General features: G+C 35.2%; 1 protein-coding gene across 4 annotated transcripts in view; it reads right to left on the minus strand.

The window, feature by feature from the left end:
* lyst (lysosomal trafficking regulator) overlaps positions 1-19,600 on the minus strand; it is a 214,279-nt gene that overhangs the window by 44,483 nt on the left and 150,196 nt on the right. For 2 of the 4 annotated variants that reach the window (XM_079843608.1, XM_079843607.1), the window contains exons 26-34: positions 19,218-19,387; positions 17,500-17,730; positions 13,160-13,326; positions 12,911-13,063; positions 10,653-10,814; positions 7,715-7,906; positions 6,426-6,619; positions 2,199-2,408; positions 129-305 (exon numbers count right to left, since the gene is read on the minus strand). In XM_079843608.1, the coding sequence (XP_079699734.1) occupies positions 129-305; positions 2,199-2,408; positions 6,426-6,619; positions 7,715-7,906; positions 10,653-10,814; positions 12,911-13,063; positions 13,160-13,326; positions 17,500-17,730; positions 19,218-19,387 (1,656 nt within the window). The remainder of the gene's footprint in view (positions 1-128; positions 306-2,198; positions 2,409-6,425; positions 6,620-7,714; positions 7,907-10,652; positions 10,815-12,910; positions 13,064-13,159; positions 13,327-17,499; positions 17,731-19,217; positions 19,388-19,600) is intronic. The other 2 variants (XM_079843610.1, XM_079843609.1) reach the window with 1 other exon arrangement.

Consider the following 19,600-nt stretch of genomic DNA (forward strand, 5'->3'; position numbering starts at 1 on the left):
ATAGGGCCCATACACTACATTCTATTTACAAGTAGTCATACTACTAGCATTCACAATGCAAAGATGATTTAGTGAAACTGCAAAAAAGGGCTCATGCAACTCTTATGAGTGTGTTTGGACATGCGCACCTCTTTGATGGCTTTCAGGAGGTCTGGTTTGGCTGGGGCGCTGGGCGGGATGCATCGGTGGCCGCAGAGTTTCAGCGCCGTCATGAAGGTGTTGGCGGCCGCCTGCTCTTCTTTGCTCAGGGCGTCTTTGTGGTCGTGTAACAGCTCGTACAGATACAGAGCCAGCTTGGGCCCGTGCTAAAAACACACACAAGCACAACACAAACAGGAGTGATTAGAGGAACCTGTCTTTTGAGGAATTATAATTAGTAGTATTAGCACTACATCCATTTATGATTAGTGCTGGGAAAAAAAACTAATTAATCACATTTTTTTCTGTACGTTTTTAATATTTTGATATTGTAATAATTTCAGTTACTCTCCAAATTAATGTAGAAACAATGTAAAGACAGTATATTTTAAACGTGTTGTATTGTCATGTTTTTATGAATGAAGGCCAGTATCACTGAAGTCTCTATGAAACATTAATGACGTTACATTACAGTATAACTGAAAGCTCCCAATTTCAACATTTATTAGGCTTTAAAAACAACTTTTAATTTAAGTGAACTTAAAACAATCTTTACCTAAACCCATTATAATAAATGTTATATTTACCCATGGCCTTCCCTGTTATACATATACAGAAATGTAATAGTTATCAAACACCTTTCTTAACTGCATAAAAAATAAATAAAATATAGATTATCATTAAAGCTACAATTTTCTCTGTTCCCGTTGTTCTGTGATGAACATTAATGACAGGCATCATCAGTGCTACTGTCACTTTAAGAACAGCCGCGCATCTCATTTCCTCACAACTCTTTAAGATCATTTAAGACATTATTTAACTAATTTAAGACTCCTAATATGAGAATACTCGAAATTCTCTGTGTTGTTGTTATTGTTTGTTCAAGAGCAAAAGAGAACTTTATGTGAGAAAGTCGAGTGTGTGTGTGTGTGTGTGTGTGTGTGTGTCAGAGTGTCCCTCGATTAGCTGACATGAGATGCAGCCACACAGACAGGACATTGACACACACACACACACACACACACACACACACACACACACACACACACACACACACACACACACACACACACACACACACACACACACACACACACACACACACACACACACACACACACACACACACACACACACACACACACACACACACACACACACACACACACACACACACACACACACACACACACACACACACACACACACAGGACATTGACATACAGCGCGTTCTCTTGTGTCTTGTCGCGCTTGGAAGCATTTACATGAATAGGAGCGTGATGATCATGTAACGCTAAGCAAAAATGGATATAAAAACGGACGTTGTGTTATTTTCGTAAAATATTTTTAATGCGTTAAGCTGAAAAAATGTATCGCCCGCGTTAACACGTTAATTTGCAAGCCCTATTTATGATATATCGATGTTATTTCCGCTCACCCTCCATTGTAGATATCAGAAGCGGCTATTAAAAACCCATATTGATCAACCACGTACACATTTCCAGAGCATTTACAAACTCTATTTTCCATATTTATGTATTTGTGCAGCCATTAGTGATAAAATCCAAGGTGGAATTTAGAAAAAAAACCTGGCAAAATATTTGATACAGTAAATGTTTAAAATTAATTTTATAACAAAATTATGTGCAATTTAATTGCTTTACTCAAGAGTTTCCATTCAGATTCTCTGAGGGTTGTTTTTTCTGCCAGTCTCCAGTATAATGGAGAAAGCAGCAGCGGTGGAGGACTGAACTCAGCTCTAGCGAGAGGACGGCACTGCTGCTATGGAAACCGTCTCATGAAGATGTTTCTGTGGGTTATTTACTGTATGTCAGAGCAGAGCCGTGGCAGCGCTGCATGTGCAGAACCAGCCCAGTGAAATGTCACTGTCGTCCTCCCAATAGAGGAAGTGTGCATGTGTGTTGGAAACACTAATCTGAAAACTGTCAGCAAATAACCAAAGCAAAATGTCACACAGTCTCTGGTCGGCTTGTAGAAACAAAAAGCCATTTGTGTCAACAGATCGGCATGTCAATGATGTGTTTATCGTCCTCGCTCACCTCGAGGCCGGGACTGAGGCTCTCTCTCAGGATCTCGGAGTAGCTCTGCTCGTGGATGAACTCTAGCGCCTCCCTCCTGTCCTCCAGAGGGACTGCGGGGCTGAGGGTGTGCACCAGCATACGGCCGATCTGAACCCTGAATGTGTCACGACAGGACCAGAGGATTCGCCTCCACTGCTGGCGAGGGGCGCCACCACGGCCAGTGCTGCCCTGGGGAACAAAACCATCCCACAAACTGTGTTATCCACGACACAGAGATATAACACTAACATAGAAATATGCATTTATCATATTTAGCCAGGTATCAAAAAGACCATGTCAATAGACCAGGATTATTTTCATTAACTAAAACAAATTCGGTAACACTTTACAATAAGGTTCATTAGTTAACATTAGTTAACTACATTAGTTAAAGCTACACTGTGTGATATTTTCCCCCATCTAGTGGTGAAAAGGTATATGACCATCCAGTGAATATTAGTTTCTCTTCCTCGCAATTTCGATTTCGTTTTAACTCCTACGGTGGCCGATTTAGTCCAAGATTAACATGGCTTCCAGTTCGACCTCGTCCACATTCGACACGGTGCCATCGAGTGTTAAAACGGCAAAGGCAAAGCTTGAATTTACGGGTATGTCCCTCTTTGGCTAATGTACTTTCAAGATGGAGGGGCAACATGGCGACCCGCATTCGAACCCCTCACCCGTATGTATTTTCAATGGCATATTATAAACTTACGAGAATACTTTATTACTTGAAAGAAGTAAATATACATTAATGAGCACATGTATTTTTTTGAAAGAACTAAGTGTTTTTAGCTAAGAATAAACTAAAAAAGTTACACAGTGTAGCTTTAACATGAACAGCATTTATAAAGCATTTATTTATCTTTGTTAACGTTAATATCAACATTTACTAATGCATTATTAAAATCTTGCTAACATTAGTTAATGCACTGTGAACTAACATGAACAAAGCATGAACAGCTGGATTTTTATGAACTAACGTTAACAAAGATGAACTAATGCTGAACAGTGGTGTTGTTCATGGTTAACTAATGCATTAACTAATGTTAACTAATACAACCTTATTGTAAAGTGTTACCACAAATTCATAAGTAGAAATACAATAAACATTAACTGAAATAAAATTAAATTGCGGTAACACTTTAGCTTAAAACATAATTCTCACTAAGAACTAGTTGCTTATTACTAGGATATTAGCTGTTTATTAGTACTTATAAAGCACATATTAATGCCTTATTCTGCGTGACCATATTCTACATCCCATAATCCTACCCAATCTTGACTACTAATAAGCAGTAATTAGGAGTTTACTGATGCAAAAGTCACAGTTAATAGTGAGAATTGGACCCTAAACTAAAGTGTGACCAAAAGATGTATTCCAATATTTCAGTTGAACCACTAAAATAACTAAATCTAAATGAATATATATTAAAATATATAATAATAATAATAATAATAATAAAAATAACAAAAACCACACAACAACATTACTAAAACTTTAAAATTAAAATATAAAAATACAATCCAATCAAAAAATGAACAAAAACTATAATAGTACATCATTAATACTAAAATAACACTGCAATAGACTAGTTTCACAATCCTTTCTTGTCTCAAGACTCATGGGTAAAAGAGTGTTAAAGATGCTTTATTAGAGTTTCCTGGGATAGTTGGGAAGTTTAATTCACTTTCATGAAACACTTCAAAGTTTCAATTATCATAAAAAAATATATTTTGGTTTAAAAAAAATACATATCTGTAAATATAGCGGTTTATTAATATTAGGGCTGTACATTTTTTAAATAAATAAATGACACTATACTCAGATTAATTCATCAAATTGATCATAGATAATTAAACATAACAATATTGCTGAGAAAAGCCCCAAATGAAGATAATTCAAAGATAATTATATTCATCAGGAGTTGTTTCTCTGTTAATTGTTGTGTCTATCGGACTGAGTTCATTGTGACTGATGAATCTGAAAGTAGTGTTTACATGAACGCTAAACAAAGTGATCGGGGTTGATGTGCGCGTTTTTATGTCACAAGCTTCAAATCGGAATTGACATTTTTTGACATGCACACACTCCACAAATATGCAGTTTCCCGCTGTTTGCTCATAATGACTATTCTCCTACACTGGTGCTTGATTTCTTTTAAACAGCACTTCTGTTCCATTTCTGATCATAATTTGGAGACAATGAGCGTATGAACCATTCTGCTTATATTTATCACGAGGTAAAAATGCCTCTCCATGCACCCAAAATCCAAAACAAGGACCGGTGGGAAGTTGTCCTTCACCACTTGACAGATGCTAATGGATCATTCTTTTTAGAGTGACAGGACAGTCATTTATATAACACTTTATTCAACAGGAAGAACAGCTCGTTTTGCACATCATTACGCTATTTCTACATCACTGCACATGCGCAGTCCTTTCAGTTTGGGTTTTCAATCCGATCAAGTGTTTACATGTCCTCTCGATCGGATTAGAAAAGGAATAAATCACCCTTTACAATCCAATCGGAATTACATTTGGATCGATTAAGGTGTTTACATGAAGGTTTTCAGTCTTTAACAGTTAACAGGCTTGTTTTAAGCGCGGAACACACTTCAATCCGAGTTCACACACAAACATATTAAGTATCAGTTCATTTTGTCACGAAATTCAAACAATAAATGCCGTTTTGACGCTCTTTAATGTGACGTGACTGATCACTGGTGTGTGCGAGTGAACGTGATCGTCATAGTTAAAGAATAAACATGAATGAACATCTGAAGGTATGTTGAGGATACACACTTACTGAAACGCATCATATGTGGTGTAAGCGCTCAATCAGTGTTTCAACGGCGGAAAGACGTCAATAAAACAGCTTGAGAACAAAGTCACGCAGCATCACATGACCTCAGAAGTCATTCAGTGTCTACAGCTGTGAGTTCACTAGAGAAATCAACTCTTTCACTGAATATATGACCTATATTAGCCGTTATATTCATTATATTCATCTGAACCTGTTACTGATGTCTGGATTATTAAAGGGTTAGTTCACCCAAAAATGAAAATTCTGTCATTAATTACTTACCCTCATGTCGTTCGACACCCGTCAGACCTCCGTTCATCTTCAGACACAAATGAAGATATTTTAGTGTAAATCTGATGGCTCTGAAAGGCCTCCATTGGCTCAATGCACGGTTCACTCTCAAGACCCTTAAAAGGCACTAAAGACGTCGTTACAAAGTCCATCTCACTACAGTGGTTCTAAAATAACTTTATGAATCGGCGACAATAGTTTTTGTGCACAAAAAACCCCTAAATAACGACTTATATAGTGATGACGATTTCAAAACACGGCATCATGAAGCTTCGAAGCGTTATGAATCAGTGAGTCGAATGATGATTCGGATCGTGTGTCAAACCGCCAAACTGCTGAAATTTGGCGATTCAAACTGCTGAATCGACTCACTGATTCATAACGCTTCGAAGCTCCAACAGGCCATGTTTTGAAATCGTCATCACTATGTAAGTCGTTATTTAGGGTTTTTTTGCGCACAAAAACTATTGTCGCCGATTCATAAAGTTATTGTAGAACCACTGTAGTGAGATGGACTTTGTAACGACGTCTTTAGTGCCTTTTAAGGGTCTTGAGAGTGAACCGTGCCATTGAGCCAATGGAGGCCTTTCAGAGCCATCAGATTTACACTAAAATATCTTCATTTGTGTTCTGAAGATGAACGGAGGTCTGACGGGTGTCCAACGACATGAGGGTAAGTAATTCATGACAGAATTTTCATTTTTGGGTGAACTAACCCTTTAATGTGTGTTTATGAAAATGACACACACTGTGTATAAATGATTATATTTCAACAACGAATTGGAGTAAAAACATAATTTTATAATTAGATTTAGAAATTAATGCAAAAACTGCCTTATGTGAAGTTTACATGTGTGATTTGAGTGATGATTATTATATCTAAACATGAAGAGCAGCTGAGTTTAGGCTAATAGTTTGGGCTCTGTCCTTTAATATTACAGTAATGTGAAGTAAGGGCTCCCTATAGTTTTGTGTACTGTTACACCCCTAATGTAAACGTAGCCAATGTGCACTGAATACCAAAAAATATAACTAGTACTAAACAAAAAAAGGGTAGTTTGATTTCATGTTGACTCTAAGAAACCCTGACGTCTACTGTGAGTGATTACCAAGCTGATCTTTATGCCCTCCATCATGAGTTTGAGAATGTCTTTGCTGAAGCTCTTGGTGTTGCCCGGCGGGAGTGGGGTGGAAGGGGTGGAGCCGTTCTCCTCAGACGTCTGTTCGCCAGATAACGGCATGGACACGGAGTGATCAGGAGACTCGGGAAAGTTCAGGAGGTCAAAGAAATCATGGTTGATGTCTGGAGAGTAATGATAAACTGTCGAATTTATTCAGCAAACATGGACTGTTTCTTGTCATCACTAACAAAAAAAAGTATTATTTGAAGTAGCATTCAGAACCATGTAAATCGCAGTAACACTTTATTTTAGGGTCCAATTCTCACTATGAACTTAGCATGCATATTACTAGGATATTGGCTGTATAAAGCAGCCTTATTCTGCGTGACCATATTCTACATCCCTTAAAGGGATAGTTCACCCAAAAATGAAAATTCTCAGAAGTCATTCAGTGTCTACAGCTGTGAGTTCACTAGAGAAATCAACTCTTTCACTGAATATATGACCTATATTAGCCGTTATATTCATCATATCCTACTGAACCTGTTACTGATGTGTTTATGAAAATGACAGACACTGTGTATAAATTATTATATTTCAACAACGAATTGCAAAAACTGCCTCATGTGAAGTTTACATGTTTGCACACAGTGTGTGATTTGAGTGTTGATTATGATTATAATTATTCAATTCTTCTCACTATGAACTTATCATGCATATTACTATGATATTGGCTGTATAAAGCAGCCTTATTCTGCGTGACCATATTCTACATCCCTTAAAGGGATAGTTCACCCAAAAATGAAAATTCTGTCATCATTTACTCACCCTCAAGTTGTTCCAAACCTGTATGAGTTTCTTTGTTCTGCTGAACACAAAAGAAGACATTTAGAAGAATGTTTGTTACCAAGCAGAGAGAGCAACTATTGACTACCATAGTAGGAAAAGAAATACTATGGTAGTCAATAGTTGCTCTATCTGCTTTGTTACAAACATTCTTCTAAATATCTTCTTTTGTGTTCAGCAGAACAAAGAAACTCCTACAGGTTTGGAGCAACTTGAGGGTGAGTAAATGATATGATTTTCATTTTTGGGTGAACTATCCCTTTAACCCTGTCCAATACCTAAACTTAACAACTTTACTAACTATCAATAAGCAGTAATTAGGAATTTATTGAGGCAAAAGTCAGCTATCAGTGAGAATTGGACCCTAAACTAAAGTGTGATCTACATGGCATCAAAGGCGGCAGCATCGAGCAGATGTTTGTCGAGTGTACCTTGATAGATGAGTCTGTTCACGGCCAGAACCACGAGTCTCTGCAGTCGCTGGACCAGCTCCGTCTCGCTGGCTCTGATGGGGTTTTCTTGACTCATCCTGCGCTGCATCATCTGGGTAAGTTCATCACTGGCCACGGAGCGCATCCGCGTCAGCAGCGAGTCCGACTGGGCCAGCGTGAACCGCCTCCGACCTGATCAAAACATGCATGTTTGAACAAAGGAAACTGTGTGTGACGAGTAGAGGGTGTTAAAGGGTTCGTTCACCCAAAAATGTAAATTCAGTCATTATAACTCGCTCTCATGTCGTTCCAATCCCGTAAGACCTTCAGCATCTTCAGGACACAAATGAAGAGATTTCTGATGAAATCTGAGTGCAGTAGTTTAAATAACACTTTCAAAGCTCAGACAGGAAGTAAAGACATCGTTAAAATAGTCCATGTGACTTCAACCTCAATGTTATGAAGCTACGAGACTAGTGCTGCACTGTATTTACAGCGTCAATACTAGGGCTGCGTAAAAAAATATTGATTTCTCGATTTTAATCGATTCTCATTTTTACGAACCGATATCGATTCTTAAATCCCAAGAATCAATTAGTCATCCTGTTTTCAATCCTCCCATCCAATAAATCGCAATCATCTTTGTGCTTTGTTACTATTGATATGAAACTTCTCAGATTTCAAATCAAAAACATAAATACCATATTCAGTGAATATCCAGTGTCCATAAACTCATTAGTCAGCTAGAAAAATTAACCCTAGAGATATATATATGCACCATATTACATATTCATTATATATATATATATATATTTTTTAATGTTTTTCAATAATTAATGCATGTATGAATAAATCTGGCAAGTTTTTATGACAGCCACCATTTAAATTTTTATATTAGGGCTGTCAAAAGATTAATCGCGATTAATCGCATCCAAAATAAAAGTTTGTGTTTACATAATATATGTGTGTGTATTCTGTTAATTATTATTTATATATAAATACACACACATTCATGTATATATTTAAGAAATATTTGCATGTATATACTGTATATATATTTATATAATCTATAATATATATAAATATAAATGTTTTATATATAAAAAAATTTTTTTTCTTAAATATATACATGCTTGTGTGTGTATTTATATATAAATAATAATTAACAGAGTACAGACACATATATTATGTAAACACAAACTTTTATTTTGGATGTGATTAATCGCGATTAATCTTTTGACAGCCCTAGTTTATATAAAAAAAAACGAATTGGAGTAGAAATATGATTATGAGATTGTAAAGTAGGGCTGCACGATTATGACAAAAATGATAATTGTCGATTATTCCCTTGAAATTGTAATTGCGATTATTAATTACGATTATTCTATAGCATTAAGCCTCAAAATTCAAATATACATTGGTTTGGTTTCTTTAAATAAAAAAAAGTAAAAATATGCATGGTATTATAATGTTATACTAAAAATAAAAATAAAAACAATGGGGAAAAAACTTAAGATTACCTGTAGAAAAAAACAAACACATATTAAGTACACAGAATAATATAAGTGGACTTTTTTGTTGTAATTGCGATTGTTGAACGATTACATAATTGTTCAATCCGTAATTGTAATCACGATTACAAATTCGATTAATTGTGCAGCCCTATTGTAAAGTTAATATTATAACTTTATTATTATAAAAAAAGTGCTATTTAGTGTAAAAATGAGTGTTATTTAAGTGTTTGTATATAATTTGGTAAATGTATTACCTTCAACATTATAGTAGACCACGACTGACATTTGTTTTCCTTGAGAAAATGTGCCATGTATTGTACCTGATATATATACAAAATAATTGAAATTGAATTGCAAGCTTGTGAATCGAAATCGAATCGAATTGTGAAATGTATGTCAATACCCAGCCCTAGACAGTGTAAGAGTCTGACACAGGCTAGAAGAGATTGAATAAAGTTGTTATTTTTGTTTTTGCGCACAAAAAGTATTCTCATCACTTCATAACATTAAGGTTGAACCACTGGAGTCACATGGACTATTTTAACAATGTCTTTATTTCCTGTCTGGGCTTTGAAAGTGTTAATTAAACTGCTGTCTATGGAGGGACAGAGAGCTCTCAGATTTTATCAAAAATATCTTCATTTGTGTCTGAAGATGATGAAGGTCTTACGGGTTTGGATTGGAACTACATGAGGGTGAGTAATAATGACTGAATTTACATTTTTGGGTGAACTAACCCTTTCATATCAGTCTCTAACCACCTCATAAACACACAGACAGACAGACAGACAGACAGATGCAGGTTTTAAAAACAACCTGGATTGATGCTAAGTGGTTAGACGAGGCAGGTTGTCATTTACACCCGACATGTAACATGCACTCTAGCTAGAGAAGTTTACAACTTGTTTTGTTTCAATAGCTATATATATTATATGAGTTAGGATTCATCAGAGTGCATTAGTTTAGAAAGTCCAGTTTAAATTGTGAAATATTACTCCAGTGTAAATCATCCGTTTTATATGTGAATATTTAGTAAAATATAATTTATTCCTGTGATCAAAGCTAAATTTATCATCAGTGTCACATGATCCTTCACTAATCATTCTGATATGAGGATTTGATGCTCGACACATTTATGATTATAATCAATGTTGAAAACATCAATTTAATGCGTCCATGTTAATGGCAGGTGTAAATGAGAGAGAATGAGAACGATAAACAGACAGAGTGGCAGAGAAAGTCTGGTGTAACTCTGACTCTTGACTGTTTATTTAGTCTTGGTTCATTCGTGTTAACGCACACACAGGCACCAGTAGTTCGGGATACTGGGCAGACAAGCTTTAATCAGTTCATTGCACACGGCCAACATCCCTGAGAGAGCCAGGATGCTGTCGCCCATTTGTGCAAATGGGGTCGATGGCTACCTGCGTCTGAGGGGAACATGTAGGAGTTTGCTCCGGTAGGGGAAGGGAGGGGGGAATCCTGGGACAGGAAGCTGAACGGGGAGGGTAGAGGAATCAGGCCGTACGAGCAGTAGTGCTGCCGGGGAATACGGGGAATTATGGAGTCTTTCAGCCCCATTGAACCTTGGGAGTGTGAGGGGAGGTGATAATACAACAAAAACACATGAACAATCAAGCGTGACATCCAGGGCTGATGGTTAAAACAAGATGAATGGAGATGAAACACAAAAGACAAATGGATATGGAACTTAAAGGAACAGTTCACCTAAAAACAACCGTATGGATATTTGACAAGATTAAAAAAAATTTGAGGGTTATTATCATTAAAAAACATACATTACTTAACTAAAATAAGGTCAAATATAAAAAAAGTTAAAGGGGTTAGTTCACCCAAAAATGAAAATTCTGTCATTAATTACTCACCCTCATGTCATTCGACACCCGTCAGACCTCCGTTCATCTTCAGACACAAATGAAGATATTTTAGTGTAAATCTGATGGCTCTGAAAGGCCTCCATTGGCTCAATGCACGGTTCACTCTCAAGACCCTTAAAAGACACTAAAGACGTCGTTACAAAGTCCATCTCACTACAGTGGTTCTACAATAACTTTATGAATTGGCGACAATAGTTTTTGTGCGCAAAAAAACCCTAAATAACGACTTATATAGTGATGACGATTTCAAAACACGGGATCATGAAGCTTCGAAGCGTTATGAATCAGTGAGTCGAATCGTGATTCGGATCGCGTGATAAACCGCCGAACTGCTGAAATTTGGCGATTCAAACTGCTGAATCGACTCACTGATTCATAACGCTTCGAAGCTTCATGATGCCGTGTTTTGAAATCGTCATCACTATATAAGTCGTTATTTAGGTTTTTTTTGCGCACAAAAACTATTCTCGTCGCTTCATAAAGTTATTGTAGAACCACTGTAGTGAGATGGACTTTGTAACGACGTCTTTAGTGCCTTTTAAGGGTCTTGAGAGTGTAAAGTGCCATTGAGCCAATGGAGGCCTTTCTCAGCATCAGATTTACACTAAAATATCTTCATTTGTGTCTGAAGATGAACGGAGGTCTGACGGGTGTCCAACGACATGAGGGGAAGTAATTAATGACAGAATTTTCATTTTTGGGTGAACTAATCCTTTAACATTTTATTTCAGCTACTTGCCAAGTTTAAATTGATGAACTAAAATAACTAAAATTTAAATAAAATGAATAAAAACACATCATAATATATATATTTATACATATATAATATATAGAATTTTTTAAATGCCAAAAAAACATAACTAGATTAATAAAACTTTGAAATTAAAATGGAAAATATAAAAACAGTTTATTAATAATACTAAAATAACCATTAACAACTGAGTGAGAGTAAACAATGACAAAAAAAGTAAAAATTTTTAGGTAAACTATCCCTTTAAATGCGAACGCAAACAATCACATGAACATGAAAAATACTAGGGATGCACCAACTTTTCGGCTGCCGGAAATTGGGTTTTATGTTTATTGTTAAACAACAGATAAACATATCAGCTGTGTGGACACTAGATCTGGACTGATAATATTAATTCATCGAATGATATGGTTTCGTAACACAAACAAAACTTCACTTAAAGGTGCAGTGTGTAATATTTATGAGGATCTATTGACAGAAATGCAATATAATATCCATAATTATGTTTTAAGTGGTGTATAAAGACCTTACATAATGAGCCGTTTTTATTACCTTCGAATGAGCCGTTTCTATCTACACACACCGCGGGTCCCTTACAGTGAAGTCGCCGCCCATGTTTCTACAGTAGCCCTAAAGGGACAAACTTCTCTACAGAGCGCTAGCTACTCTCTGCTGTCTCAGACGACGACATCTTTGTCCTGTGTCAGCCACCGTAGCTTCTCTATGTGCTTCGAAAGGGATTGCAATTCACAACATCACTGCAAGTGACTGATTTCAGCCGCAGCTTCAGCATCTATTTAGGGGGCGGGACGCTTCAGATTCTAGAGTGCATTTGATTGGACAGAAAATGTGAGGAGAAGGTGAAGTCCGCGGTGATGTGTTGATTGTTAAATAAGTTTGAATAATTAATTGATTACTAATTTATTTTCAGTTTTCGGTCAAGTGCATCCTGAATTTTCAGTCTCAGCACAGAATTTTAATTTCGGTGCATCCCAAAAACACACCAAACCCTTCCACCTGTAAAGCGTCTCACCTGCGATGCTTTTGCGTTTCTGCTGTAGAGCGTGATGTGGCGAGGTGGGGACATGCACGTAGCTGCTGGACTTCAGAGGGTCCTGATTGGCCGTGGTCTTGATGAAGTCAATGGCTGCCTGGATCACGCGGAACTGCAGGGCCAGGGCCATTTCTGAAAGACCACATTACAACAGAATACTTCCTATCACATTCGAGCGACATGTCCCATACCGCATCTCTGTCATACAAAAGGGCTTGTTTTCTTTACCCTGTGTGCGGCGGACTTTGCTGGTTTGCATGTAGCCCAACAGGGTGATCAGGTCTTCAATGATGCGGAAGTACTGAGAGCCCGAGGAGCTGCAGGAGTGGATGGTGACGGCCACCAGCAGCTGCTGAATGTCACACACAACCAGCTTGTAGTCATTCGGAGGAATCCTACACACAAGAAAGAGTTCACTTTAATATTAGAAAAGTACATTACATTTTTGGGGGATTCCGTTTTAATGGTTAAATTAAATATAAGTCATCAAAAAGCATGCCTAATTCATGAAACTTTATTAAAAGTTTAACAAAAAGTTTATTTTTAGTGCCCTATTTATTTTGCCTATATTTGGTTTTCTGTTCTGTTATTTTAATAATCAAAAAGCATGTCTGAATGCATACAACATTTACAAATTAATAATATATTTAAAAAAATTCAGTAATAATGCCCTACAAAATGTTTTATTTAAGTTTATTTCTTTATTTCAAATCAACATTTATTTGCTTTATTTATGTAAACTATTAAAAAAAATATTTATTTGACAACATATAATATATATGAAAATTATATATATAACAATTTTAATAACAATATATCAAAATGAAACATTTTATTAAAAATATTATTATAAAACTATATATTATATTCTAATTATATATATATATATATATATATATATATATATATATATATATATATATATATATATATATATATATATATATATATATATATATATATATATATATATATATATATATATACACACACACACACACACACACATTAGAATATAATATAGTTTTATAATATTTTTCATATAATAATGTTTCATTTTTAGAAATAAACAAACTAATTCATGTATTTTTTTATGTTGTTCTGTTATTTTAATAATCAAAAAGCATGCCTCAATGCATACAACATTACCAAATTAATAATGTATTACAATTTTTTCAGTAATAAAGCCCTACAAAATGTTTGATTTAAGTTTTTTTTTGGGCCCTATTTATTTTGCCTATATTTGGTTTTCTGTTCTGTTATTTTAATAATCAAAAAGCATGTTCATTTCTTTATTTCAAATCAACATTTATTTGATTTATTTATGCAAATTATTGAAAAATATATATATTTATTGACAACAGACATATTTTTTATATATATATATATATATATATATATATATATATATATTAGGGGTGTAACGGTTCGCATATTCGTACCGAACGGTTCACGGGGTGAGTTCCAAATGGAATCAGTATTCCCTATTTGATCATCCCTATGTGAGCAGGACACGCGTGTGCCGTATGTAGCAGTTTGGAATGCACTTGGCAAAGGGAGCGGCGTAATTTCCTCATTATCTTCAGCTGGGATGTTCCCGTGACAATGCAGCGCCAGCATAAATAAATATACAATTCATATTTTTAAGAGTTATATTACTTTTTATATACAGTATTACAAAGCATATTTTTATAAACATTTTAAAATAAAAAATGTTTATTTTTATTTGCAACAGTTAGGCTAAAAAAAAGAAAATGATGCAGATAAAACTGCGACATCTGCTGCAGTGTTGCCAAGTTCATACATGTCCGCAGGTTGAAGCGACCCCAATTGTGTGATATTTAGCACCGGGAATGCGTATTTCAGCAGGAAACCCTGCCAAAAAGACATATATTTTACCCCCCATAAGAGATTTTTACCAAAAAAACCCCACTGAAATGAGACTGGGCTTGTTTTGGGCTAGTTTTGAGTAGCGATTGGGCGGGTTTTGTTGTGAATATCTGGCAACCCTGATCTGCTGACGGACACTGTGCTGCATTGTCACCGGAACATCCCAGCTGAAGATAATGAGGAATTTACGCCGCTCCCTTTGCCAAGTGCATTCCAAACTGCTACATACGGTACACGTGTGTCCTGCTCACATAGGGATGATCAAATAGGGAATACTGATTCCATTTGGAACTCACCCCGTGAACCGTTCGGTACGAATACGCGAACCGTTACACCCCTAATATATATATATATATATATATATATATATATATATATATATATATATATATATATATCACGATTTTAATAACAACTTATCAAAATGAAACATCTTTTATTAAAATATTTTTATAAAACTATATACTATATTCTAATACACACACACACACACACACACACACACACACACACACACACACACACACACACACACACACACACACACACACACACACACACACACACACACACACACACACACACACACACACACACACACACACACACACACACACACACACACACACACACACACACACACACACACACACACACACACACACACACACACACACACACACATATATTAGAATATAATATATAGTTTTAGAATATTTTTAATAATTCATTTTTAGAAATAAACAAACTAATTCATGTATTTTTTTAACGTTCTGTTATTTCAATAATCAAAAAGCATGTCTCAATGCAATTGAATGCATAAAACATAAAAAAATAATAATTTAATAATGAATAATAAGGTCCTACAAAATTATACTTTTTTTCTCTTCTGGATCTACTGTTAAAGATGACTTAAAAAAGAAAGCATTGATAATTGTATTATTAATACTACTACTTTAAGAAGTAATGCATTTCTGTCATAATTTCTTCAAGTTAAACCAAAACTTTTATTTTGGCGGGTTGTAGAGGAGAGCATTGAGTTTGTGTGTGTCTGACGATAGTTTTCTCAAATGAAATGCTTGTGAAGTGACTCTGGAGAGGATCATGTTATCTGCATAATATGCTCATGTATGCTGGCACAGTTTCAAAGTGGTTTCCCCAACATAAGGTGCGTTTACATGGAGCACTGTAATCGGTTTAAAAGCCCAATCCGAATAAAAATACTCCATATAAACACCTCAATCGGAAATAAAAATGGCCAAACCGAATGAAATTGTAATGGGTTTGAGAGGGGTGGGATAAACCTTTTCATGAACCGATCAAACGAAAAATTCCACCATGTAAACGATCTGATCCGATTACTGTGAGTGCACGTCTTTCTGTGACGTGATATACAGCGCGCGCCTCCTCAACTGAAGAGCGCGCGCCGCGCTCACACCAGGCTAATGTTGACAAGAGAGGAAAGTTAACCAGAATGGCTAATAGTCTTTATCCCCAGGCAGTCAGACTGCTGAATGCACACAGCTCCCCTCTAACTTAACCCATTTACTATGCACACTATCCACCAATTGCAATACCTGAGAACTGGACTTTGCATCGCTGCAGTATTCATTCATATTCCCCACTCTTGATCTACTGTATGACAATTGCCCTGATTTTGTTGTGACATGTGTTACTGTTTATCTCTGGCACTTTATGAAAATGCACTGTCGATTGATGCACTTATGTAATCTCGTTGTACTAACAATGACAAATAAATTAATTATTAAGTTCATTTTTCTGAGGTATTAAACTTTTTATTTCGTAACATGTTATGAACATGATGTTTGAATAATGACAGACATAGCCTGGCTACAGCATCTCATCTTGACAGCGTTTGTGCTCGGCTTCAACTGCGCCTGACAGAATAATTTATTTTTTGAGGTGATTCTTACACTTTACGACAAATAATAAATAGCTTTTATAAAACTGTACAAGTCCTGGTGGCCGCTGAGAGCTGCCATTTCAACGGGGAACATTCAAGCTGCTCTCCGTTTCTCGTTAGTTAAGTTAGCTATAAAAAAAAAATTCAACAACTGCTTCAAATTGGTTAAGTAACATTACCCACAGTCTACTTTAATTACGTTTGTTAATATTTATACCTTTGTGATTATGGTATCTTTCCTTAATCATCTGAAATATATATGTTTAGTACTACTAGTAATGATGCTGAGCACGTCTTGAATGCTTCACTCATGTTTCACCGTATATCCTATGTTTTTATTAATAATTTGAGTGCATTTTATTGTTAATTTTGTGTTTTTCAAAATAAATGAATTGAATTCATTTTTGATTCCGCATTCATCATTCACAGCTGTTGAAATAGCCATTGTATAGGACATAAATTAGGTTAAACTACTGCATGTCCGCCCACAGAAAAATAAATAAATATAAAAATTACCAACACAGAACTATTGATCCACGATACGTAACGAATCTGAGGCGGCAGAAAAACTGTGCGTTTGTGTCACAAAAGGATTCCTACTGAAAGTCAGCACATGTGAACACCAGATCGGTTTAGATAACGTCTCATGTAAACAGTCCACCGAATCTTTCAATCGGAATCATTTTAATCGGAATGACAAAGAAATGCGCATGTAAACGTGGCTACTGCCATCGACTCTGACTGAGGCCATTACCCGTTCTCCAGGCCGTTGAGGGTGGACAGTGTGTTGAAGAGCACGTAGAGTAAGCCGTGGTCCAGCAGGATGTCGGCCAGCTTCGGGCAGGTGTTGAGGAGCTGCAGCAGCAGACACAGGCCATTGTGCACCAGCGAGTTCTCGTACAGAGAGTTCTCCAGCAGACCCAGCACAGGGATGATACAGCGCTTCCGAAACGGGGAGATGTTCTCCATGTCCTCCAGATCCAGACTGGGAGAACAGGGAATAATGGTTACTGACAAGGGTAACGTTTCATTAAGAAATCATGCAGGAGTTTCTTGAACGGGTTTCCTGCCACATATTCCTTGCAACAAAAAACTAAATTATATTATAATATTTTTAGCATCATTAATATACTATTATAGTGTTTATTGATATTTATTTAATTTAGTTAATATTTTAAATTTTAGGTATTTTTTTTTAATAGGTATGATTTAGTTTTTATTAGGGCAGTCAAAAGATTAATCGCGATTAATCGCATCCAAAATAAAAGTTTGTGTTTACATAATATATGTGTGTGTACTCTGTTAATTATTATTTATATATAAAAACACACACAAGCATGTATATATTTAAGAAAAATGTATTATATTTATATATAAAATATTTATATTATTATATAATATAAATTATATAAATGTACATACAGTATATACATGCAAATATTTCTTAAATATATACATGAATGTGTTTGTATTTATATATAAATAATAATTATACACAGTACACACACATATATTATGTAAACACAAACTTTTATTTTGGATGTGATTAATCGCGATTAATCTTTTGACAGCCCTAGTTTTTATTAATTTTTATTTAGTGTAATTTTATCCATTTTAGTACTGCAACTTAAAACTTATTTTTTCAGTAACTTGTCACAACATTTTTAATTTCCATTTAGAGTAAGTTTTTTTATTTCAATTAATGTTTATTGTATTTCTTTTAATATAAATGTAATTTTAAATTTTTAGTTAATGTAAACATTATGAAAATGAAAAATGTTAATAATAATAATAAAATATATAGATTTAAAATATTATTTTTAATCAAATGAAAATTACTGTTTAATTTTCAGTAAAATAAATAAATAAAAACGATACATATGATTTCAATAACAATATATCATATAATATATATATTTATAGTAATATTTAATAAAAATATTAAAAATTACTTTAATTTTCAGTAAAAAAAAAACATCTATAGCCAATACATGGCAATGAACTGAATTACAATAAGTATGTTTTTATTTCATTCAACATTTATTTTATTTCTTTAAATGTAAATTATTTTTGTATATATGTTTTAGTTAATGGCAACATATATATATATATACACAAAAATATTTTTAATATAATATAGAACATAATATGTAATAAAACTATTTTAATACCAATATATCATATCATATATATTATAATCGAATATATAGTTTTAAAATAATATAAAAATAATAATAAAATGTTTCATTTTCATAAATAAATAAATAAATAAATAAATAAATAAATAAACAAACAAACAAACATGTATAGCTAATACATTCTCATTCACCCTCCATTAGCATGAGTGGCATAAGCTCATTTTATACTCAAGCTAAATTTCCGAATATGCTTTCTGAGGCCACAAACCGCTCTTATCAGGCTATCACCACTCATGTGGTCATGTGGTCAGTTCTAGATGGTTTGCGCACTCACTCTTCCTCAAGCCCCACCGGTCGGCCGAACAGCATCTCCAGGAAGCACTCCAGCAGGCCCTGTGACCCCTGGTGCAGGTACAGCTGATTGGCCAGCAGTGAGAACCCATGGTTCTTCAGGAACTTCTCCTTCTGCTCTTTCTGAGCGCGGGTGAAGTAGGCGTCCAGGAGCTACATGAACAAACGGGCATGTTTGTGTATCCATGCATGTATGAGATAAAACTACTTTCACATCAGCTTTAATAAACTAGTCACAGCAGCAGATGAGATAAATAACACAGCTCAGGAGAGAGAGATGTCCTACACAAATTTCTTATATTTTCATGATTTGTTTGGACAGCAAAGAACACAGAGGGCCCGATCACATGGTCTGAAGCTCATGGT

Source organism: Gobio gobio, assembly GCF_949357685.1.
Source record: "Gobio gobio genome assembly, chromosome: 18".
In the NCBI taxonomy this organism is placed as follows: domain Eukaryota; kingdom Metazoa; phylum Chordata; class Actinopteri; order Cypriniformes; family Gobionidae; genus Gobio; species Gobio gobio.